This window comes from Chiroxiphia lanceolata, chromosome 6 (assembly GCF_009829145.1).
Source record: "Chiroxiphia lanceolata isolate bChiLan1 chromosome 6, bChiLan1.pri, whole genome shotgun sequence".
Lineage (NCBI taxonomy): Eukaryota > Metazoa > Chordata > Aves > Passeriformes > Pipridae > Chiroxiphia > Chiroxiphia lanceolata.
The window spans coordinates 29,007,108-29,032,458 of record NC_045642.1 but is presented as its reverse complement, the minus strand read 5'-3'; the positions used below and the strand labels follow the sequence as shown (position 1 = coordinate 29,032,458).

The following is a 25,351-nucleotide window of genomic DNA, read 5'->3' as shown; positions in this document are numbered from 1 at the left end:
GCCCTCAAGGTCTTTCATCTTTGTAAATGAGTTATAACTCCATGACACAGTTCTGAAATCTTGAGATTCCTTCTGAACAGTGCTGTCACATTTTGGTAAGGTATAGGAAGTAAAGAAAAGGCACAGCTGAATCTGAAGTGAAAATGCAAGCATTTTCCAACAGGAAATAATTTTACAGAAATTATTCGAGAAGTAATTGGTTTCCTTGCCATCAATTCTAATTTGATATTGGGGAAAAAGGTCATACTTTTAAATGGTGTATTGCTTTGCAATCATAACTGAGTTTAAATGTGTGTGCCTGTATAGGTGAGTGAATGCTACCGCAAGAGTGTTTTTTGTCAGACAAACTAATTTTTTTTCTCTTTCTAAGAGTGCTTCTGGGAAAATGAACTGCTTGGTTTGTGCGTCCCCAAGCTTCCAAGTCTTGAACCATGTTCTTTGCAATCAAGTATTTCAGAGTTGTGGCTTGATAAATGTGGGATAAGTTAAATTCAGTTTGGTATTCTAGAAAGGAATTACTGGATTTGGTATGGTATTCATCATGGTCAGGCATTAGATAATTCTTTTATCAAAAAAAGAGTTACTATTAGTCATATGCACTTTATGGAATTCCAGATGATCAAGATGTTTGATCCAGTCCTACTGCTCTTTCCATTTTAAGATTTTGTTAGTTTACTGTTTTTTGCAATAGTACTGAGGAGGACAAATGCACATTTGATATGAGTATATGTATATATGCTCATACACACTGCTTGGATATATACACATACATGAGTAACATTAATCAGTGCAATGGTGGTTTTTTAATTTTCAAAAGTTTTTTTTAACTTTTGAAGTTCTTACAGTATTGTGGTGAGAGCTGATTTAAAATCTGCCACTCCTTTACAGATACAGATTAAATAGCTAGGCTAAGATCTTCTAAATCCCCAGATCTGAGTTGTGCACTGAGGCAACTATGTATATGTTTCACTGAAATCAGTATCCATTTTTCAAATATTGAATTGCTATTTAACTTGTGCAACTTACAGTACTTTTCCTAGATAAAATGAATAAAGGTTTGTGTTCACAGTAGGGGTTTGATGTTCATGAACTCAAACTCCACTTAAGTTGCTGTGAAAGTTCTGAATGGCTTCAGTCACCACTGAGTAGAACAAAGAACAGCAAAGAACTAACTAGCTAAGAGCACTGAATTGGGGTGGGGTTTGGGAAACAAAATGCTGACAATTATCTAAAAAAGCCTCCAACTATACAGGCTATATGAGTCAAGCAGTATAGGCCTGCTGCTTCCAGCCGTTCTGCCCAGGTGCATGTGTTGCAGTTCTAGACTATTTGCTGTGTGGTTATTCTGACAGTTGAAGGCTTCATATGAATCAGAGTTCTGATATGTCGAGATAGTTTTATATTAGAATGTTAAGCATTTAGGAGAATTTTAAGGTGTTAGTTCTAGTTAGCATTGCATTTTTTTAGTCTTTTTGTCTTAATGTGGACTATTTGGTGGCATAGAGGTAAGCTCGATACTCCTGGAAGAGTTTGTGTAGACAGCTTACTATAATTAGTTTAAATTCCAGGCAGGAGTTTGCTGTGAGAATTAGGAATATTTTCTTCTGTTTGGTAGTCCAGGAGTTGAACTTGATGATCCTTCTGGGTCCCTTCTAATGTGGCATATTCTGTGATTCTGTATTTTGATGAGGAGTGTCATGCTTCATTATTCCTTACAATCAATTTGTACCAACAGATCATGACTTTAGAAACTGGGATTTTTTTCTAGTGTGTGTCAGGATTTTCTTTCCACACTGGCCTTTCTTCGTTTACTCCCCTGCATCCAGGTTTTTATAGTTGATTTTCTTCATGGTTTCCAGTAGATTAATAAGAGGAAAATGTCTGAGCCTTCAACTGATACAATTTCTACTGTCTCCATGATGCCATCATTTTCTTTGCTGATGCGACAATTTGCATGGTAGTGTTCATCATGCTTTGCAGTCTGATATTGCTGTTCAGTATTGCTGATTTGACTGGTTCATTTCCTTGGAACAGACTGTCTCCTGGCTCTGACGTCTATGTCACAGTTTCATCCATTGCCTTAGCAAGGTCGCAACAGTGCCGTAATTCTCCAAGCAACTTATCGTCCTCAAGTGAGACTGGCTCTACTGGAGGCACATACAGACAAAAATCTATGCCAGAAGGGTAGGCACCAGCCTTTTTACATATTCTAAACATATTGTTCTCTGTTTCATTTGTTGTAACGTATATTAAACTAAAGGAGTGCTTACACAGCCTCCTGTGTTTACATGCATTAAACCATGTTTATTTTCAAATATCGCTGTCATGCTTCTTGAAAAAGCCAGTTTTAAAAATCCCTTCTTTCCCTTTCACCTTTGCAAACTAACCTCTCTCTCTGATCCTAGTCTACAACTGCTCAGGTTACTGTACAAAGAGATCTTTATGTATTTAAAAATCTTGATTAAAGGTAGCTAATGAAGTGTGACAGATTGCTTCATTTCACAGGTTTAGATTGTGAAATAAAAAAAAGTAGTAGGTTTGGGACTTTGCAGTCTGCTAATAGTTGAATAGTGTAGAGTGCAACTAAGACTTCAGATGCTTAGGCACAAAAGTGCTAATTAGTCCACAGCTGGCTTCTTTTTCACATATTCAGTCATCCTGTTTTAAGGCTTCCAACATTCCAGAAATCTTCAAACTCTCTGAAGTGATCCAGTGTCAATGTAAGGGGCAACTTGCAGAGGAATAAATTAAATCTGTATCATTTTCAGAGAGCACCAAAAGGAGCAATAAATCAAACATCTCCAAGTAGAGAAAAAAATAATTGACAGCAGAAGAGCTGTCTGCCACATTCCAAATTACTTCCTGTAGAGAAGATAAAAGGGCAAAATTGCTCATAGTTCACACTGCAAAACTTCCTCTGAAGTATTCTTGAGTACTTTGCAGGTCATTATGTGCAATTCATTTTGGTTTTATAAAGTAGAAATACCTTTTTCTCTATTTTAAAAAATATGTTATTAGTAAGATTGAATGCCTTTGTCAGGAACTGCTTAGTACAAGGCACTGTCTTTTGCCTGTTTTAGGTGGTCTGTGTCAGTCCAGAGAATGCTGTTCTGATCATGTATTTGAAAAATTGCTGCTTCTTGCTCCACAGCACTGAAGATTTGCTCTCCCTGTCCTTCCTGCAGCTCAGTTTGAGGTTTTATGAAGAGTCGATCTCTTCTCTGCTGCACATCTTCGTGAAGGCTTTGATTCATAAGACTATAAGGCCTGTTCTGGTCATTGTTTCAGTTTGTGCTTAAGTCCTACTCACATTAGGAAATTTGCTCTAAACCCGTTAAACTTTGCTGTAGGGAAACTAGACAGAAGTGTGTCCAGAGCTCTGCAGCTGGAAAAAAGCACATAACATCTTTATATGCTGCATGCTTTCTGGCTTATTCACATCACACCAGCAGCACTTGTGTTGCCTTGGAGCAGCTTGTGCTCCCAATATTGTCTGCTCTTTTCCAACTATGTCATTTGCACTACAAGAAAGGTATTGCTGCCATATGTCCTCAGACCATCACAACCATAACTGCTTGAGTAGGAAGGGGTTTTCAGACACTCTTGGGTTTTTGTTTTGGATTGGCCTCAGAGCACACCAGCACCCATCCCAAACCTTTTCCATCTTTAAGTTAGTTATACACATATGTTCACTACAGAATTCTTTAAGCATTTTGCAAGTTCAGCAAAGACATGTGTCCTAGAAACCTTGAGTATACAGTCTTTTTGGTTTTAAAGTTTTAATTCAGTGGAAGGAAACACTGTTTAAATGAAATAATGAACAAATTAACGCATGAATTTTGCATCTTCCTTACTGGATGCTCTTTAAAAAGAAAACACTTACTAAACTCCAATTATGTTACTATTATGTTCTGTTCCTATAGGAAAAGCAGTTTGCCTCTCATACTGTCCTTGTAAATATGAATCATATTTGCTTGGAAATTCCCAAACATTTTCTACCAGGCTCAATGGAAAGCATGAAAAATGTGATTAGGAAGGAAACTTTTCCTTGCCTCAATAAGCAGTGTAATGTCTGTCACATTACTAAAAATCATTGCAGTGTTCTGTTGAGATTCATCTGAAAGACCAGATTCAGAGCAGCTCTGTGGTGATGTTCAGTGTTCAATTGCTAAGATGTTAGAGAAGAGGTGGGCTGGAATAACGGCCAAGGGGGAACCATGTCCTGAAGGTAATCTTCCAGATGTGAGGTTCCACTGTACTCTAGGTACTACTCAGTCCCTGAAATGTTCCAGTGCAGGAAGTCTCAACTGCATTACTTGTGTATACGTTTATTTCTTGTTGCATCACAGATTTGGAAAGTTTGTGACATTTAAATGACCAGAAGCATGGGTATGAGTCCAGCCCTGTCAGACACTGGCGCCAGCAGTAACTGCTGCCTCTACTAGATTATTGTTCCATATCCTAAACTGGATATAGGCAGAAACTTCACTGCCTTCAAGAATATCCAGATTGGTATTGATGTATATATGTGTTTTGTATACTTATGCTGTGTATACCTGAAGGTATGTATATGTAATAATAATTACTAAGTAATATGTAATAATAATTTAAAAGTACCAAAATAGTAAGCTTCATTGTATGATGTAGATAAAATGTATGTTTAAACAATTTCACTGTTCTTTCAATCCAAATTCATTTCTCCTTCGATTTTTTGGGGTTCTTTCCTTCATACCCTAATGGGCTGTATATTTAAGCGGCATAAAATATAGCACCACTTGCATTTATTATTCCTGCTGTTAAAATAGCCCACTTCATGTAAAAAGGCAGTCTAATGACATTTCTTACTGCTGAGTTAGTAGAGCAGCGATTCTAATGAAATAAAATTAGAAATATGGTGGGTTTGTATATTTCTGAACTTGAAAAGAGATCCCACATCACAAAATATGCCAGATGCAGGACTGACTGCTTTTATACATATGAACATTGTGGAGGTTAGGTACGAAGACATTACAGGAGAAAGTAAAATATCGATGCAGTGTAACTTCATTGCACCAAGGTTGGGCTTTTGACTTTTAGATACCAGCTTCTAGTTATTTTATCATGAAAACATATTCTTCCCATTCTAGTTTACAAATCTTGAAAGTTTGAAAATTACCTCAGATCAGTGCTTAAGAAATCCATCACCTTTCAAATGCTGTGTTTAGACTTTTTATGTGTATGTTGAATTGGTATTGAATTCATCATGTTTAATTTAGGTATTTGATCAAGTGAAATCCTACCTAGTCTGTGTGAATAGAAAAGGAAAAGGATTTACTCACTTCATGTAATTTCCTTAATGTAAATAGTTTGTATCCAGAAGGCAGATATATACAGGTTTTCATCACTTTTTTTAATTCATCAAAATGTATGCCGATAAATCAGAGACCAGTGAACAAAAGAGAAGTAGGGTCATGTTTGGGTAAATTTTTAGAAGGCCCAGATTTCAATATGCAATATTTTGAAGGTGTGCTGCATGTTACAGGCATGTTCCAGCTGCTTATCTTTTAAGGATGGGAATGGGATTTTGTTGTTCTGAGTCATATGATGTTTCTTTGGTGGGTTAACAAATGCCTGAACTTGAAAGTGGGAGAACCACATTGAGCTTGTTCTGACAGTTGGGTGGGTGTCTTATGTTGGAGGTGGTATGGGGCAGTCTGTAGCTTGTAGAGTAAGTAGAAAGCACAGTTCGGGTATTTTATTTTCTGTTATTTTGTTATACATTAAAACTGGAGAAACTCACTGATATATAAATGATATATCAGCTTGAAATTCTGTGTGTTATGTGCATGTGGAGTTCTCTTTTTCCTTAATGGTATGTCTGATTAAAAAAAGTCTCAGAAATGCATTGTTCTTGATGAATTCTTAATGATTGATTTGCTATTCTGAACCCAGCTATAATTCTTACATACTTTTAAGTGATTTATATGTAATACAGAACTGTAGATTTAAGTTTTACAGGCTTTTAGGCATATAAACCCTAAAAAAGGCTTTGGTATGGCATACAGACATTGTGTTTCTGAACCGGTTTCTGTAATCTATTTGATTAATCTGGCAGGATTTACAAAGTCCATAGAACAGATTCTTCCTTTTGCTCTGTATGCTTCCTTTTACAGCAACTGTTGTACGTCTCACTACTTTTCTACAGCTGTACTTAGCTTGCACTAGTCCACTCAAATTATTTTATGATCCGATAATTTAATAATTTACAGAATTCGTAATCCCCAGGTTTTGACAATCCATAACCAATACAGTCACCTTTATAGATGCTTATTTAAAATATTTGGCAGTGTAATGTTGTCCCAAACAAATCCATGTTGTTGGTGTATATGTCTGCATCATGTAGAGGTATGACCTTACAACTCTTTTGGTTAAAACCCAGCAAAGTGGCGGAGATCCATGGGATAGTCCCAACAAACTTTCTGATGCTTTCTTTGACTAGTTTGATGTCGCGCTTTCACAGTTAAAAGGATCCAAACTTTTACATTTTACTCGTTGTGATGAGTTTTTTGTAACCATGTAGCAGTCTGGTTGTCTTTTCATGTAAACATCTATGTAAATGAAAACTAACAATTTTATTTCGTGATGTTTTGGTCTGTTTTTTTTCAATTGTATCATTGTAACCAGCTGTTCTTGATCAAAGATGCTCAATAAACTAATGTATACTGTAATCTTATGCATTAAAAGTGCTAAATGGGTCCAGAGAGCTACTACAAAAATTAAATGGTAAAACATTATAAATCCCTTAAGCATTTGTGCTATGTATTGGTCTGTTGTTTGACACTGGCTTAAAAGTGCTCTTTTCCCCCCTTATGTGAGATTTATGTATATTTAAAATCATTATCTGCTTTGTTTTTTGGGGAAAACAGGTTTGGAATTAGCCGTAGATCCCCTGCTTCCATTGACAGGCAGAACACACAGTCAGATACCGGCGGTAGCGGAAAATCCACACCAAGCTGGCAAAGAAGTGAGGATAGTATCACTGACCAGATCGGTAGGTAATGAATTCTTTACAATGAGCAAGTGGCGCTAACTGCAAGGTGACCTTGGTAATACCTCTCCATGCAGAGAGAACACCTTCTTAAGCACTGTGTTTTCAGTGTCTTTGAAAGTTAACCTTGTTCATCGGGATGAATAATTAGGTCTGGAGCACGTACCTAAGCTTCTGCAGTCTGCTTCCTTGAGACCTGTAAGTATCACCTGAGGAAGAAATGATTTCATTTCTTCATTTGATTGTGGGACTAAATCTACCTTAATGCTCTTACCCTGAAACACACTGTCTTTTTAGAAGCAGTTGGGTAGACACACTTGTTAATTTGTCTTGCTGTTGAAGCCTTGTTTGACCTTCCCCACTCTCCTGAGTAGCTTGGCTTAGTTCAGTTTTTGCTTAGTTTGTCTAAAATGCTTGTGATGCTCCTTTTCAAATATATAAATGTAAATTGACTGTTTGATCATTGAAGCTATAAAAATACCATGTACAAAATGGAAAAAATGTAATTAAGGTTTAAATAGTGAAGTCAATCTATAGCTAGGTAATCGCCTTCCACCAGTGTATACATTTTCATTGCACATGGCAATTAAGCTGTCAGCTTAGGAAACACATTAACAACATAAAACAGCTAGGTACTAAGAATTTATATTGTTAGGCCTTCATTTGAAGTTTTTGCACATAGACCTTTTGCTACAGCTATGGCTTGACTTAAATGGGTACCAGTAAGATTAACACCAGTGGAAATGTCCTGTCTACAAAAAGCATTGATCCAACATGATGACTGTGGCCAAGGTTGCTAGATTGGGTTTTTTCTAACTTTTTTTACCATAGATTAACCAATTCCATACTTTTTCTATTGCACATATAGGTCATTTTACTGCATCAGTATACAAATGGACTAGTGTTCAACACAGAATAAGCTTCAGTGAGATCAGGAGTTTAAGGCGTATGCCAGCCTCAAGTTCTGAAGATGTACTTAGTTCACATACCTTCACAACCTCAGTAAACTGTGCCTTGTTACTGAAGCCATCTGTCAGTACCTCCCTCACAACTCCCCCCCATACTTCTCACTGAAAAACTGTGATTATACTGATGTGCAGTTCTCATTTTGACAGAACAATTTTTGATCACATATGTTTTGATATGGAGTGATGGTAACGACACACGTAAAACTGATCTTTTGCTCAGCTTTACTTTTGCAGACCCATGGTTGAGTATTGGTGCTGGCACTGAGTGGAGCTGCCAAGAAGTTTTGTTCTACAGTGTCAGGTGTCAACATATTAGCAAAATAAATAAAGCCAAAAAAACTAGGAAAAATTGTGTGGTAGAAGAGATGGCTCCGGCATTTGGCAAAAGCTGGGAAATGCATACTGACATATAATCCCTGTATTTTATCTCTTGTGTATTGTCCTGCATTCATAGAATCGCAGTTGGAAGCTCCATCTCTGACTGGAGACTTTATTGCCAATCTGGTGAATCTAGGTGAAAGTTTGGTTCTATGACAGATAAGCACTTTTCCATTTGGGATAATCTGTCTCAAGGTAAATAAGGCATTAGGTGTAGTGAATCCACACACTCACTCCTTCCTGGCCCATCTTTAGCTACAGAACACCTTTGTTCTTGGTTTGCTGACACTGCTTGCTACCACTTGTCCAAGGCAATCAAATTTGATGATAATATTATTGCTATCATCATTATTATTTTTTTAAAACCCCACAACTTTCATTTGTTTTTTAAAAAAATGGTAATGCTGCAGATTAAGATGAACAAACTGTTGCTGTGTTGAGGAAAGCACTGCTGTTTACCATGGGTATTGATAAGTATTTGATGTTTGTAAGCACATACTCTAATTAAAAGGAGCATTTTTTTCAAGCACAGAATATATGTAAAAACATGTGTAAAAACTTACAGCTGAGACACATTCTCTTAAATTACTGACCTTGGGCTCTGAGGAGGCAATTACCTACCTAACAGGCTGTATCTGAGCACCCTCAAGACTTCCATATTTATCTCCTGGGAAAAGAGTAAATTTAATTGCCAAAATGCACTCCTGTGAGCATACACATAAGATGAATGATTTGAATTCCATCCACTTCTGTCAGGCTTAGTTTAATAAGTATTCCTTTTGTACACGTATGCAGTTCCCACATTCACAGCCAGCAAGGTTTAAGAGAATACTATGATTTCGACAGATTTTTTGCTATCTCTTCAATTAGAAAATTTTTATTTAACTCACCATAACTTTGATAAGAAATATGTGTAGTAATTGTACTGGAGAAAGTAGGTTCATTTAAGTGATCACTGTAGACTTTTGCTAGTGTCCTGCCTTGCGTAGAATGCCATTTTAGGAAACGTGGATCTTCAGTCTTTTTAATCTCTTGCTAGTGGGCATCATGCCTATAGTGATACAATGTCAATACATTGTGAAAATGAATATTCCACTGTTTTAATGCTCTGATATAGTGCTGTTTGACAAAGGGGATGTGAAACCATTCAGGTTGGTCTAACAAAAGTCAGGCTTCCTTTTTCATGAAGTCTTAGTGATTTACGCCAGGCAGGAATGGGCCCTCACTTCCTCACCTGTGTTTTGTCATGCTATGTATTAGTTTTTGGCTAGTGGTGGCATTGGAAAAATTGCTGTGTAAAATGAGGTTACACGTCTTTTTAGCTTGTTACACTGCATATGCTCTTCAGTATATCATTGTGTGCTATATTGCAGAACCAACATGCCATCTCCCAGCAGTATCAAAAGTACTGCCGTCCTTCAGAGAAAGCCCCAGTGGAAGACTGATGAGACAGGATCCCGTGGTACACTTGTCTCCAAATAAGCAGGGTCATGTAAGTTATCCTGAAAAAGGAATTATTTAATATTTTGTTTTTACTCCACAAGCTCTTGATACCAAAAGTGTAGTGCAAAGTTATGTTTAGAGTGTCAGCTAAAAAAGGAAAGGAAAAAATCCTACTCTCTACTAAAACCTGGAGAAAGCAGTAGAGCAGGCCTGTTGTTTTCTAAATCATACAGCACAGCACACTGAAATATTTATTAGTTAATAAAGTTTTGCTGCCAGTTGAACAGCAACTGCTAGTCTGTTACCTTGTGATAAGTAAAGGATTTGTGTAAATTTTCAAAGCTATTCCTAGGCCTCATACATAAGACTTAAAGTTTACTAATATATCTTATAATGCAATGCCCAGAAAGCTGCTTTTTCAAGACAGAATAACGATCTTGCTTTTGCTTTCGTATTTTCTCCATTTTCATCACATAGTGTAACTATTAATTCCTTTCCATAAGGAAATTAATTCCTTCCACACTGTTGGAAGTCTGTCTGAAAGGTCTGCTTGGAATCTGGCTGAAAAAAAATCTTTCTTGTTCTATTAGTGTTCAGGATCTAAAGGTAAATTCTGTCCTTCTGTCTCCACAGTTAGATATTCACACATTTATGGAAACTATCACTTCCCAGTTTACATACAGAGAGACAGCTTAATGCAGTAATGTTCATAAATTTAAAATGTCTTGAAAATTATTAAAGTCACTGGAATAAAAAACCCCACTCTTTAAACTTTTACCCAATAAGCTGTATCACTTGTTTTTTTATTTATATATACAACAGGCTAAAATACAGAGTTGTGTTGCATGATGATCCTGAAAGTATTAGTTGCATTTATTTAGATGTGAGAAAGTCTTTAATTGGTTCCTGGTCTTTAATTTGCTTCTGCTTACCAGCGTTATTCTTTCAATGCAATTGGCAGTGTTGCTTTTAGGTTATTAATTCATAACAACACATTTATTATTTAAAATAGAAAACATCAAAAAAACCCGAACAACAACACACCTGTCTTCATATTCTTAGAAGTACAGACTAGTTTTTGAATTTAGATTGACCTGTTTTCCATGAGATGTATTTGACAGCATAATAATGTAATACATAACTCATTAGCTTGAGTGCAAAGTGCAGCACTGGAATTAGTAATGCTTGCATTCTTCTTGTTTAGTCATTGTTAAAGTAAATCTTTATTATATGGACAGATGGATGGGGGAGTGATGCATTTCCTAATGAAGAGCAGTGACTTTAATTGGAGACAAATAGGAGTCCAGATCAGCTTCATATTCCTCCTGTTTTTCTGTCAATTCTTGCTTTAGTATAATAAAAGACATGGATGCTGATGATATCTTGCTCTCAGTATGCATGCATTCTCTTATTTCCCCTCTTTTCAGGTGAAAACAGAAACAGTATCTATTTTTTTATATTTGTCTGGGATCTCTGCCCATGTCTGTTCAGTAAAACTCTAGGGGTAGACAAATAGGAAAGTTCTAGGTCTCCTTTCCATCCATTCCCTTATTCCTAGGCTATCCGTTGATCAAACAAGTCGATTGCTTCCTGCTTCAGTTCTGATTCTGTAGATGATCAGAACTTAGATAAATTCTTTGAACTTCAGATGGATATAAATACTCCAGTGGTAGATGAGCTGCTAAGCAACAAGTGTATGGCAAGAAATTCTTCCCAAAATGGGATATTCCACCAATGCCCACCTTGAAATTGCGGGCATTCAATTTCTCTGTAATAGTGATGAACTGTAACCAAGAACAGGACATACAAACCAACCAGACACTGGCATGCCCTGACTGAGTAATTTAAAAGCTTTACATTAAAGCTTCCTTTCATGCAATTCTGCATTCTGGAAAACAATTCCAAATTAGTTAAATGGTGTTTCAGTGGTCATTTGCAAACGACAGTCCTGCTGAGGAGGAAATACACCCTGTTGGAGAGGGAAGGAAGAGCAGTGGTTATGATCTCTTTTGACCTTTTCATAGGCAATTGGATTATTAAAATAACAGGCACTTGCTGTGGATTGGTTATGTTTTATGTTCTAAAACACTACAGTCTTAAAATTAGAATATTTTTAATTACCATAGTTATAAATCAAGTCAAAGTCTACATAGCTCAGCCAATTTCATTGGACTGGGCTGAGCAGAACTGTGCTTGGAAGGAACCAGTGTAAAGTATTTTGGGACAAAATACAAACAACTCTGGCTTTTCCTGAATAGTTAAGACATGACTTCCAAATCCATATGAAAAGTTTTTTATGTGCACCCATAACAGAGCATATGCATTGTGTTAGAATTAAATTTTTAGAGTTTATTAGTCTCCTCAATGTACTTATCCCATACCTCAGGGTAGAAGAGCTAGTATTGTACAATGGTGACTTTTATAACTCTTTATTTCCACCTCTCCGTTGCTATAATTCTGAAATAAACCTACAAATATGGGTTTTTTGGATTGTTGTTTCTTCTGTAGTCTGACAGCCACTACTCCAGCCATTCCAGCAGCAATACTCTCTCCAGCAATGCCTCCAGTGCTCACAGTGATGAGAAGTGGTATGACAATGGAGAGCGCACCGAATCAGAGCTGAACAGCTACAACTACCTTCAAGGGACTTCAGCTGATAGTGGCATAGATACCACTTCGTACGGACCTAGCCATGGCAGCACTGCCTCCCTGGGAGCAGCGACATCTCCCCGTACAGGGCTCACGAAGGAGAAGGTGGCACCACTGTGGCACAGCTCCAGTGAAGTCGTCTCCATTGCAGATAGGACATTAGAAAAGGACAGCCACATGGACCGGAAAACTGAATCTTCACTGAGCCTGGATATTCACAGCAAGAGTCAGCCAGCTTCCAATCCTCTAACAAGGGAGAATAGTGCTTACAGTCTCAGTGATGCTGTCTCACATACAAGGTAATTTTCACCTCTCGTGTGATTGATGTTGAAGAGAAAGGTTTCTAACTATGTTAACCAGTGTTTTGAAAGATCTCTGTGCAGAATGCTTGAAAATTAAGACCACCTTTAGTTAGTCTTCGCATCTGCTACTGCTTGTAATACTAAAAGTCTTTGAGAGCATATTCCATACTAAACTGCTGCTCCTAAACTACTGTAAGACAGACACGGCTGATGTGTTCTGTTCATAGGGAATATCTTGCAACAACTGCAGTTCGTATTGGATCAGAAAGGAGATCAGTCCATTTTTTTAATGAACAGTTTAATATGGGATTCTTTTTTAGTCTTGCAAGTACCCATTTCAGATGTTTTGCATTTTTCCCTCCAGTCTTTTTGTTTAGAAATCTGCTTGCAGTCAGTATGATCAATACCGAGAGCAAGTTGCTTGGGAGTGCTAGCATGTAGATTTTAATCTCATTCTGCTGCAAGCTTGTGGGTATGACACATTACAGTCACCTTCCCTCTCTTCCTCAGTTTTGCCACTTGTAAAATTAGCAATATCAAGTCTATGTATAATATACTTGAACACCTCAGGTGGAAGATACCCACTTTACAAGTTAATCAGCACTGGTAGAAGCAGAAAATGTTTTAGACCATTTTCTTAACCCATTTTCCAAGAAGTATTCAGTGTGCTTTTTGAAAAATACTCCTACTCTGTCATACTAGCAACAGAGAAAAAGCATAGGTCTTTCAGGGAGGATGCATGATTATAGTAATTTGTTGGCCTTGTGGAGCCTGACTGTTGCATTTTTATTCTTAAGGCATCTCTGGTTTGAGTGTGTAGCTAAAATACCTACAGACTGGAAGTCTGAAGCAATTTTTGCTAATTGTTTTGAACAAAGCTACTGTTTGTGCAAGACTAGATGTTTATCAGACAGTTCAATAGCTCCTCATACAGTAGCTCCAAATAAGGGGTTGTCATACAGACTATAGTGTCTCCATGTACTTTGTCATGGTAGTTCTGACTAAGAAATCTATTAGTCTTTGAGACTGGTGTTTTCAGTAGCTATTGCATGCATGAAGGACTTGAGGAAGTCTGTAGAAAACACTGTGCAGAAGGATTTACTTAGATTTTGGGCATGTTAGCATGTGCCCCTTTCTTGAAGATAAGAATCTATATTGTGGTTATCTACCTTTTATTTTAACATAAGCATGCTTATGCTTATGTTCATTTTCTAACATTCAGTAGAATTTACCATATGCCCTTGCAGTACTTGTCTGAATGTAACTAGCAGTAGCATGAAATGTGAGATTCTTATATGCCACTTGTAATAAAATTGTCACTAGCATTTTCATTTGGAAGGATTTTTTCAGAATTGACTTTAAGAATCCTGGAAAATTTATGTGACTCTTGGAAGTTCTGTTGTAAAGTTGTGCCTAATGGGAATGGCATCTTTGTACATCTGAGGTTCTGGTTTCTTCTTTGAACTTTGCAAACATAAATCTAGGTTGTTTTCTCATTATTTATAATATTATAACATTGTGTCTCCAAACACGGTATTTTCTCTAGTTGGTTTGGATTAATACACGTGATGTTTCTCTGATGATATTGAAATTATTCTCTCCCTGTATTTTTGGGGCTGTTACTGAAATTTCCAGATAAAAGTTCCCCAGGCTTTATGCTGGAGATAACAGTTGAGGTTTCTTTTTGCCAAGTTCCATTTCAACTCGGATGTTAATAATGCAGCTCTTTACAAAAAGGAGTAGTAGCAGTTTGTAGAACACATGGGGCATAATACTTCAGAAATACTGCAGTTCTTGGACCCACATCATTTGTTGTGTTGGATTAAAAACAGACTGACTCATGTTCCTTCTTTATTATTGCTTATTTTTGAAGACTAGAGCATGTGTTTGATGCCTCACAATAAAGCAAAGGCACAGTCTGGGCTAAAAAGTTTTTCTTTTGTTTCTTGTGGCACCCTCAGTTGGTGGTTGCACACTGAATAACAGTGCTGACCTGAGGAAACCCCGGGTCCAGCTGTTTGCTCCCCACTGTCCCATAGTTCTCTCTATGGAGACACATCAGCTGGAATGGGAGTCTGGTGAAACTGGTACTTCCAAAAGGTAACCACAACTTCCTGCTTCAAGGAGGTGAAGAAGGGGGGACTAAAGAAAGATTCTGAACGGGCTACTTTTCATGAGAAATGAACAGCTTAATTAGTGTATTTATCAATTTCTAAATTGCTATCCTTTGCTGCTTCTCACTTTTTTACCTTTTGCCTGTGGATGCCAGAATGTCTGTTACATCTTTAGAATTGAGTTTCTGAGCAAGAAGAAAAGGAATTTGGCCCTAAAAAGAACTCTGTGACAAAAGAAAATAACTACAAATTAGAGTGTTTGTGTCTGTAGAAGACGAGCGATAATTAGTGTTCAGATCATTTGATGGTGCATAAAAGAACTTGTACCTGGGTAGTGGTAGCAAAATGTAAATTATAGTGATTAACTTCTACAGCAGAGCTTCTGGCTGGGTTTTATTTTTCTTCTCCACCCCCATTCCAAAGTCCTTCCTGATGATTGTGCAGATTTCTCATAGCATCCCAGGAGAACTGCATTATGTAGGCCAGTAATTACACAGAATCATTATAGCTGAATGTCATTAAATGAAGCCATATGTGCTGATGGCATGAGTTCCTTAAAAAAAAAAAATAAAATCAAACTTTTATTTCTACCCAAAGTATACAGTTTCTTATGGTCCTCTTACAAAAACTAAATGGATAATTTTGGCTATTTGTAATAAGTACATTTTTCATTACTTCTAATAATTTTAAGATACTTAAAATATTATTTAATGGTTCTGGTATACTTTTATGAATGGCTCACCTGCAATTTTTGCAGTTCACCATTTAGTATTTGAATTTTTTCGTAATTCAATCCTTGATGTCTCAATAATAGAGGTGGGAGGTAGGGGACCAATAGTGACTATCTCTCTGTTCTGAAAATGAGGACTGAATCTCTTCTAGATGTAACTAAGCTGGTCCAGGTGTCTGTTAATTCTCTACTTGCTTCCTGGTGTCAAATATTCTAATAACTTCCCATCACTACCATAGTGCTCCAGCTCCTATTTAGTTTTTGTAGAGTTTATCCAAAGCCTTTTGCTCTCCAAATATTCTCTCCATTAACAAGTGTGTGTTTTTACCTGTCAGTATCCTATTGGCCTGCCTATGTTTACTTGTAGGGTTAAAAACTGTAGTCATATCCACAGTTCTTTGTATAGTTCTTGAAGCACAATATTCTACCAAAAGTACTATATTCTAAAAACCACAGCTCAAAATATGCAATGCACTTGAAAGAAAACTGTATTTAAAACTGTATGCTAATTTTACTTGCAATTGCCAGACCACTCTTAGCATCTAGTATATGATACATTCTTTAATAAATATTAAAGTAATAATACTTAAAATACACTATGTATATCTACAATATGTTATATAATAAAATATTATTTTATGACATATACGTATGCATCTTATATAAATTTTATATCGAGCATAATGAACATTAGTTTTTACTGTCTTTACCTAGTATTATGAAGGATCAACACTACTAGCCTATCTAGTTGTTGTTATTGGTTTTTATTAAGAAATGGTTTCTCACAACTAGCACTTCCTTGAGCAATACCTGATGGATTAAAGAATTCTGAAATGTGAACAGAACTTTTACTCTACACTGAAGCAAAAGATTTTCCACTTCTTGAGTGTATTTAGAAGGGAGTAAAAACGAGGAAAAAAAAATTGCCCCATACATTTTCTTTAAAGTTGTGCATCTTCCCCAAATCCTGGTGGTAAATTTTGTGGTAGTGATGCCTCACAGATGGGCTTGTTTGCTCAGCATGTGTAGGAGTTTTCTTTCAGTATTGAGAGAGAGAAAGGAGGAATGAAGAAAAATTTACTGCCTCTTCCCCTAGCTCTTAATTTTTTTCTCTGCTTTCTTGCTATAAATTATGTTTACTTGTATCTGTTACAAATACAAAGGTTGTGGTATGCAGCACCATATATACAGGAAAATATCTTCCTGTATTTTCTCAATCTGTCATCTTGTGTATGGGCTTTTCAAATGTACAGATGAAGGGAAGGAAGAAATATAATTCTCTAATACAAAATCTGCATTTTTGTAATTTGGTTTGCATACATATGGAGCAGTACATGTTGCCCCTGATGTGAGGGACTGCACGGCATGGGCTGCAGCAGACAGTGTTGCTTGAGGTTGGAAGACTACAGTCCACCCAGACTCTTCATTAAATCCACAGCATTTCACTGCTGGGAATCATGGTGCTTAACTTGGGCCATATGAAAATGAAGTATATTTGAAGGTGATTCTTTAGACTCCATCTGTTGTCAATGAAGAGAAAGGAGAAACTCCAAAGCATTAATTCTCCCTTCATATCTGAGACACCTAGTTTGAGACAAGGACAATCACCTGCTAAGGATATTCTTCATTGACTACAGCAGGAGCCAGACAAGTGGCATAGATTAGATAACTGGCTCCCTAAGACTAAATGTAGGTGATATTGTTTTCCCAGGTGGCAAAAGAAATTTAACATTAAATTCCTTTTTTCTGTTTCAGTAAGAGAAAGAGATGTGAAAATGCATTGTTCTATCAAGTTATAAAAAAATTGTTGAAGAATTTTCTGTTAAACTAAGAAAGAAGAGATTATTCAGTGACTTTAATCAGCATTCTAGCTAATTTCTATTTCTCAGTCAGAAACTGTTCTTTACCATGAGGCCATCTGTTTCAACTTCCTTCACTGCAGTGTTGGATACAGGGATGAAAATGTGGCTAAGTTGTGTAGAGAGCTGATAGAAAACTGGTCTTCAAATATATAATGCTGTTTCCGTACTCAGGCTGTACACAAAGGTTTCCTGTAACTGTGCTGATAAATATCTGACCTTTTAAGGTTGTTATAGTAAATGTTGTCTTAAGACCTAGCACTCCTGGTATGATGCAAGTTGCATCGGATTTGAATGTCAGCATAACTAAAGAGTGTCTCCCATCTAAATAAAGCCCCTCTCCTTCTTCCAGCAATAAGTTGCAGTTGGTCATCACAGCTCCATTTTCTATCTTGACAAATTGTGATATATGTTAAAAACCTGCTCTAACTTCTCAATTTAAGGGTTTTTGGGGGGTTTGATGTTTTGGGTTTTTGTTTGTTTGTTTGGGTTTTTTACCAAGGTAAATAACTGCTTTTCAGGCAAAATCCAAGAAGCCCTCTTTTGAAAGCTGCATGGGTTCTTTTGTTTGTTGTGAGGTCCTAAAGAGACATTTCCTGTTGCTTAAGTTCCTTCAAAATATGTTTTCTTTTACAGCCAGGAATTCCAGCAAGAAGTTGGACTTAGGTTCTTTTTTGCTAATTCAGCTACAGTGTCATGTATTACTTCCAAGCTGCCTAATGACAATGAACCCTAGATTTCCCATTTTGTGAAGGCAAATGAGGGAGGGTGGTATATTGTATCCTTAGTGGTTGCTTGCAAAATTGTTCCATTACTATGTGACATGTTTAGTGATGCATTGGTGGAAGGCCCTCAAGAAGAGCAAACCGGTTTTGCTACTCTAGCCACTATTGATAAGAATAATGTCTCGTACCCAGAGTTCTGCTTTAAAAACAGTTAAACAAGGCACATATATACACATTTGAGGCAATTTTTGTCTTTATTATGTTCTTTTCCTAGTACCATGAGCTCACGACACTCTGCCAGCCCTGTTGTCTTCACCAGTACCAGAAGCTCACCTAAAGAAGAGCTTCATTCTGCCACTTCTCCCCAGCTTGCACCTTCTTTCTCCTCCTCCTCTTCCTCCTCGTCTGGTCCTAGGACTTTCTATCCTCGCCAGGGTGCTACAAGCAAATATCTGATCGGATGGAAAAAGCCAGAAGGGACAATAAACTCAGTGGGGTTTATGGATTCAAGAAAGTAAGACTGTTTTTTTGTTCTTGTTTGATTATTTGATTATAAAGAAGCATTTTGATCTTTGACAGTTTTCTGTATAGAAGAGCTCAGGACTATTTAATACAATCCTTCGTCTTCTGTAGAACTTAATATTTAATCTAGAGGTCTGCAGTTAGGTTTAAATATTTAATAGTTTGCTAATCTTGTTCCCTGTTAACTTGTAGAAGTTTTTTATTATTATTTCTTGAGACCTCTATGGATTTCAGTCCTATTAAAGCTTATCTTTCCTCGGGACTTCTTAAAGGTGACTCAAAATGCTGTTTGAGCAAATATTAAAAATCTTCTTATCGTAGAGCCCGAGTTTTACTTAAGCCTCTCATCCATGTAGTAGTACAGTACATGCTGTGCATTAGCTCTGTGGCACTCCACGTTGCCTTGTTAAGATTGCTGCCTATATCCAGTCTAACTGGCTTAAAGCTTAAAGCAAGCCAAGATATCATTGCATTACAATATGCAAGTATCTCTTTTGGAAGAGAAATTGAGAAACAACTTTCTAGAGAAAATACTGTTAAGTCAAGTATGACTTAGAAAGCAAGTGGTTCAGAAAGCCCATTTCAAAGTAATTTATTCAACCCTTCTTGGCTGTTATTGAGTGAGGCACAGTATCCCTAGATGATACCAATAACTAACTAGCTGTCAAAAGGAAATGGTGAAACTTCGTGATAACCACATTATAAAAAGAAAAATTTAAAAAAGGAAAATATTAAAGAGACTTGCTGATTTGCTACTTTTGGGCTCATTGAAGACTTTTTTTGTTGTTATTGTTGTTGTTTTTTGTTTTGTACGGAATGCACATTATTTTAATGCAAGGGAGAATTAATTACAGTAACCTTTGAGTTATTTTATTGCATTGCTAGTTTGTTTTTAAACAAGCTTATTGCTTCAACAGGTATCCATTGAGATGAGTCTTCACTGAAGTAGTGAAGCTTCTTCCATCCTCTATGCCCCTTACTTAATTTTTTTTTCTTTTAAAAAGTTGAGTGTTCTGTAATTCTTGTTTCATTCATGCCTCCTGCCTCAGGGCTTTGAGACCTGAATGTGTCTATTCCGTTTCATTTAAGACGTCACCAGAGTGATGGCAATGAAATGGCCCACCCTCGGCTGCGTGCTTCAGCAAGAGATCTACGAGCATCACCCAAACGAACATCCAAGTCCACTGTTGAAGAAGAGCTGAAGAAACTGATAGATCTTGATAGCCCAACACCTGAATCACAGAAGAGTTTTAAGGTATGCTAAAGAGAGAGAGAGGATCTTTTCTATTCTCACCCACAACAAGAAAATAAAATGCAAAGCATTCCCTGAATTTTCATCATGGACAGAAAATAATCTGTTTGTAACAGATTAGTAGGGAAATACATTTGGGAACTGTTTCGTTATTACAGTCTTTGCAATATTATTAGTTTTATGTGCAAATTTAAAGAGACTAGTATGCCAAATTACAAAGAACATTTAGGACTTCTGGGACATGGAAAATCCTCTAGTGTTGTCTTATATATTTGAATTTTTCTTCTCTAATTGCATCACCAGACAGTGACTTACTGACAGTATTGAAACTCCTTACAAAAAGCACACTTTTATGCCTCTCTAATCCTGTTACCAAAAGTGATCCCTAAACTTAAGCATATATTTATACAGAATAGTTAGAAACATTTCCTGGTGTGTTTCAAAATGTGTTTTATAACACATAAGTGCATATATTAATTTTTAGAATCCATAATTTGGAAGAGATGTCTTTTTCTAGTCTCCATGTACAGCCAGTGCTTAACAGCTCATGCTCATCATCCAGAGCCCAAATTGTTTCCACAGCAACCATGCAGAAGAGAGAGCTGCAACTTCTTTTTTTGCTAGTAAAAACCCAATGTAGCTTATTAAAACTTGTAAGTGCTAGGTTCCATATACAGATTATTTCAGATGTTGCCTTTGAAGCCGGAGGAAAAAAACATTGTCACTGGCAAGGTACCTTTTTCTTAGGTTTGTAGTAGTTCTGAGGGGATTGGGACATGGGTGATGTGAACATCTCCTGTTGGTTGTTTTAAGCAAGAGGATTGTTCTTATTCCATGAAATTCTATTCTGTTTTTAGAGGTGACCTGAAGATTATGAAAAGTATGTATCTTCCCAAGTTACTTGTTTTTTTTGCTTTGGGATTAGTGAACCAGTTCTTACCCTGATCTTTATTTCCTGGTACAAGTATGTTAACCTAGGTTGCACTTTTGATACATTTCAGCAAGTTAAAAACATTCTATCACTATCAAATTGCATCTTTTCCTTTTTAAAAGTAACTGTTATTTCTGCCCACTGTATGACTTATATTTTATCTTACAGAAAGAGTTGCTCTTATTTTTTGACACTTTAAAAGGAAAAAAAAAAAGATAAAGAATTATAATGGCCTGCATTAGTTCACTGCACCAAAAATCCTCCTCCTTTCTGTCTGTTGGCTGACAAAGGCTTCATTTGCTAGTAGAATTTGTTCTAGTCTGTGGTTTTGTTTGTCTTGTATTATCTCTCCAGCATTCCTTATGTCATTACCTACCACTTAGGCATTGTATCTTCTCAGACAAGTCACCCTTCTTTTTCTCTTTCCCCTGCTCTGGTACCAGAAGACAACTCCTACTCATATTGCCTATATTCTGAGTCCATCAGGTGTAAATATCTCTGCAGCCTTTTAATCTCAACATCAGATATTAACTGTGTTTCCAGCTCCTAATTCTTTAATGCTAAGTGAACTATACCACCCTCAAGTAAATGCTTCTTGACTTAGCAGCTCTTTCTTTTCCTTTCCCTTTACCACTTCAGGTCAAAACATGAACCTGCTGACTGAGCTTTTAATTTGTGGGGGTGGGGGTAAGCAGTTTGATCCTCCATGTGACAGAGTGACAACTATGTACCCATCTGTGTACCAGAAGTTGTAATTTCTCTAGGCAAGGTTCATACTGTGACAGGTATGTCCTGAGGGAGGCAACACAGAGGGGAGAATTTGACATAATAGAAAATTGGCATGTGGCTTGGCTTCTTTCCTTGTCTTTTGATGATAGCAGGGTTTTGGAAGTAACTGATGATCCTTGATCGTAAAACCAATATGCATAGCAATCTTCTCATACTAAAATTTGTACAGGTGGAGAATGGGGTGTTTGGTACTGTATATGGGAAAACCATCTGCCAATAAACCTTCTTCCATGCTCTTCTCCCACCTTGTAGTGTGGGATTTTGATCACAGGAATAGAATACTGTCTGCATTTCTTTTGTCTTTCTGAGAAGAGAGGACTATTTTTATGTGCAAAGGGCAACTCTATGTTTAATCGCTCTTTTTGGAAGTCCTATTATGTCCTTTTTTTCTTTAAACTTACTTACAGAACAAATGAGCGTGGTGAGGTCTTCATTTCTGTTTGCCATTTCTCCATGAAAGCCTTCAGACCAAATTTCAACCAAAATGTAAAGAAATATTAAGTCTTAGAGGTAGTTACGTAGCTACAGGTTTCATGAAAATCGGAGTCTCTGCTGGTGGGAATGGTTATGATAGCAGCTCACTGGCACAGGCCTGAGAGTGCCTAACTCCAGGCTAACCACAGCACTGCTTTCTCCTGTGTGGAGCATGGAGGAAGCTGGGATGATGGTAGGGGTAAGGCACAAGTTCTCTTATTCATGGGACTGTTTACTTAATTTTGATTTAAATAGTTCTGAAGAACCACAGTGGTGATGGGTGTTCCTAACTGTTCAGTAATATGAGACTTGTAATTAGTTGGCATTTGCTGGTACTCTGCCTGCAGGCAGGCAGCCTCCCCAGGGCAGCGGGAGAACTCTGGTTTATGCAGCACTGAGCCTGTTTCTGTAACCATTTCTCTGCTACATGTCAGCTCTGGAGTCCGCAAGGGCTGCCTGAGATTTCCACTTCAGGAGAAGTTTGAGGGGTGTTTAAAAGGTAGAATGTGAGATAGGGTGAAAACTAGGTGTTACCTAGTTTTAATCTCCTTCAAAGCCGATTCTTTTAGTTCTTTTTCGTATCCACTCTGAAAAAATACTATGTTAACACTTGCTTTCTTATTAAAAAAAAATAAATTAACAATTATTTCAAAAAAGACTTCAAAAGTTTCTTTATTGATTTTTTTTTCTCATTTCTTTTTATTTGTTTTTATGAATGTATAGTCACACACTCTGTCCTGTCAGTCTCCCTTTCCCAGCACTCCTACCACAAGGCGTGCCTTGCAAAGGACTTTGTCAGATGAGAGTATTTACAGTGGTCAAAGGGACCACTTCTTCGCCTCACGGGCCTCACTCTTGGACCAAGCCATGCCAAATGATGTACTGTTCACCAGCACATACCCTTCTCTCCCAAAATCGCTGCCATTACGGAGACCATCATATACTTTGGGAATGAAATCACTACATGGTAAGTGGATTTCCCATTTTTCAACTTCCACAGGAATCCTTTGTCAATTATGTTCAGGAAGAGTGTTTGTTACAGCAATTAGTAGTTCCATCTTGATTTTGCTGAAATGAAGAGAGTCAAGTCACATGACTGAAAATATAAAATAAGACAGGAATTTAATTTTTTTCCCTCACTTTAGTGGGTGTAAGACTGCATGACTGGTCATGCAGTTACCTTGTGGAGGAAGCACAGAAATTTGCCTCACTGGCTGCAAGTTTTTACTATTTTTTACAAGAGTCACCTGGACAATGTGGACCAATGGACAAATAATGTATGCCTGGTTATCTTCCAGTGACAACTTCACGTGTCAGTTCCTTTAGTGTGGGATTATGGGAACAAAATAAGATGAGGAAAATATTGATATGAAGGTGGATAAATACTAGTGGACATTTGAATATACAAGTACACCAGATACAGCTTTTATTGCAGCAACTGTTTTTAAATTTACTCCCTTACCCTATCTGTTTTACAGGACTTGAGTTACTTATTTTAGTCACACAGCTAACTAGAAAAAAGTTACTTGGTAAACTGCTGTCAAGAAGACACTCAGCCTTCCTCCATTACTTTACTGAAAAGTCTCAGTAGGATTATCTCACGGGTTGTGTGTTGCTGCATGTGAATGTCTCAGTTGGTGAGAAAGGGAATTTTCACAGGTTCCCACTGTACCTCATAACTAAATATGTTTTCCAGAAATAGAACTAGATCTCAGTGTAGGATTCTGCAATGTTTTCTGAAGAAGTACATATCTGCTCTGATTTATTCATGTTTTAGTATGTTTCAAGAGGAAGATGCAAGGCTATCAATAGATTTAACTCACTATACTGGGACTAAGCACAGTCTGTATTTAGATACACAGGATACATTTGACAGTGAAGACTGATGAAAAAAGTCTATTTTAAATTCTTTTCGTCTGTCTGTGATCACCAGGCATCAGTTTTCAGTGTTGAACCTGACATTTTCATGAGCTGTTGTGTCTATATAGCATGTTTCTTGCATAAGAGTTAGGAAACTGAGCTCACTTAATTTCTGCTTTTTATATGCACTGAAATAACTTTGCAGACTTGGTTATGCTTGTAACTGGCTCGTGGATTTGCCTTCTGAGGGCTTGGGGTCAGAAGATTAATGATGCCATCTGAGTAGAAGTGGAAAGCAGCACTTGATCTCTTTTCATTTAGATGCCTGTATTTTCCAAAAAGAAAACCACAAAACCTTCTTTCGCTGTCATGTTCTCTTCCACACCAAACTGGTAACTTCTCCTAGAACATAGCCTTTCTACATTTGTCAACAAACAAAGATTTTCTGTTTTCCATAAAATGTGGGGCCTGCATGATAAAAAGACCAGCTATCTTGAGCGGCATACAAATTGTCTTCCCATACACACCTTTACCTTTTGCTAAAAGAAGAAATTAAGTTAACTGGATATTTAATACCACAAGTATTTGTTGGCTTCCAGCTATTCAAAATTCTTTCAATTCAAATATTCCAGAGCACATCCTTTTTTTTTTTAATAGAGAAAACAGTGAGATAAAAATACTGATATTTACTCATCTGTCTTAACAAAACCCCCAGTTTTGTATTTTTACAGGAGCAAATAGGTGCCAAGGAGTGTAGAAGCCCCAGCAAGCTGCAGAGCTCTCTAAAGTATCTTCAGCTTGTGCAGAGGCAGGAATCATTGGGTAGAAGAGTATTGCCCCCAGTCCTAGCACTGGGGTAGGCAGAGACTGGCTTTTGAAGTGCTCATCTGCAGAGATTAGAAAGGAGCCAAACGTCCTGGTGCTAGAAAACTGGCTTGTAATGTGCTGTATCTGGTCAACTGCAGTTATCAAACATTCCACTGAATTTTGGGGTGTTTTTAATGGAGTTTATAATCTATTTTGCATCACTGTAGGAGAGTTTTCTGCCTCAGACAGCTCCCTCACAGATATCCAGGAGCAAAGACGGCAGCCCATGCCAGACCCTGGTCTTATGCCATTGCCTGATTCTGCCTCTGATCTGGACTGGTCAAACTTGGTAGATGCTGCCAAAGCCTTTGAAGGTAAGTTTTCAGAATATTAACAGTTAGGAAGCTGGTCTTTGTGCATGCTTTGTTAAGGAGTGTGGGTTCTGTGGTTGTTTGGGGTTTTTTAATCCTGACTTTTGCTTTTGTTGTTCCTAGTGTTTCTACTCAGTCTGAAGCTTAAGT

General features: G+C 37.2%; 1 protein-coding gene across 7 annotated transcripts in view; it reads left to right on the top strand.

The window, feature by feature from the left end:
* Positions 1–25,351, top strand: part of SIPA1L1 (signal induced proliferation associated 1 like 1) — a 208,887-nt gene that overhangs the window by 177,737 nt on the left and 5,799 nt on the right. For 6 of the 7 annotated variants that reach the window (XM_032690200.1, XM_032690204.1, XM_032690201.1 and 3 more), the window contains 8 exons: positions 2,035–2,184; positions 6,906–7,030; positions 9,747–9,865; positions 12,325–12,764; positions 18,470–18,709; positions 19,807–19,972; positions 22,887–23,130; positions 25,058–25,204. In XM_032690200.1, coding sequence (XP_032546091.1) covers positions 2,035–2,184; positions 6,906–7,030; positions 9,747–9,865; positions 12,325–12,764; positions 18,470–18,709; positions 19,807–19,972; positions 22,887–23,130; positions 25,058–25,204 — 1,631 coding nt within the window. The remainder of the gene's footprint in view (positions 1–2,034; positions 2,185–6,905; positions 7,031–9,746; positions 9,866–12,324; positions 12,765–18,469; positions 18,710–19,806; positions 19,973–22,886; positions 23,131–25,057; positions 25,205–25,351) is intronic. The other variant, XM_032690205.1, reaches the window with a different exon arrangement.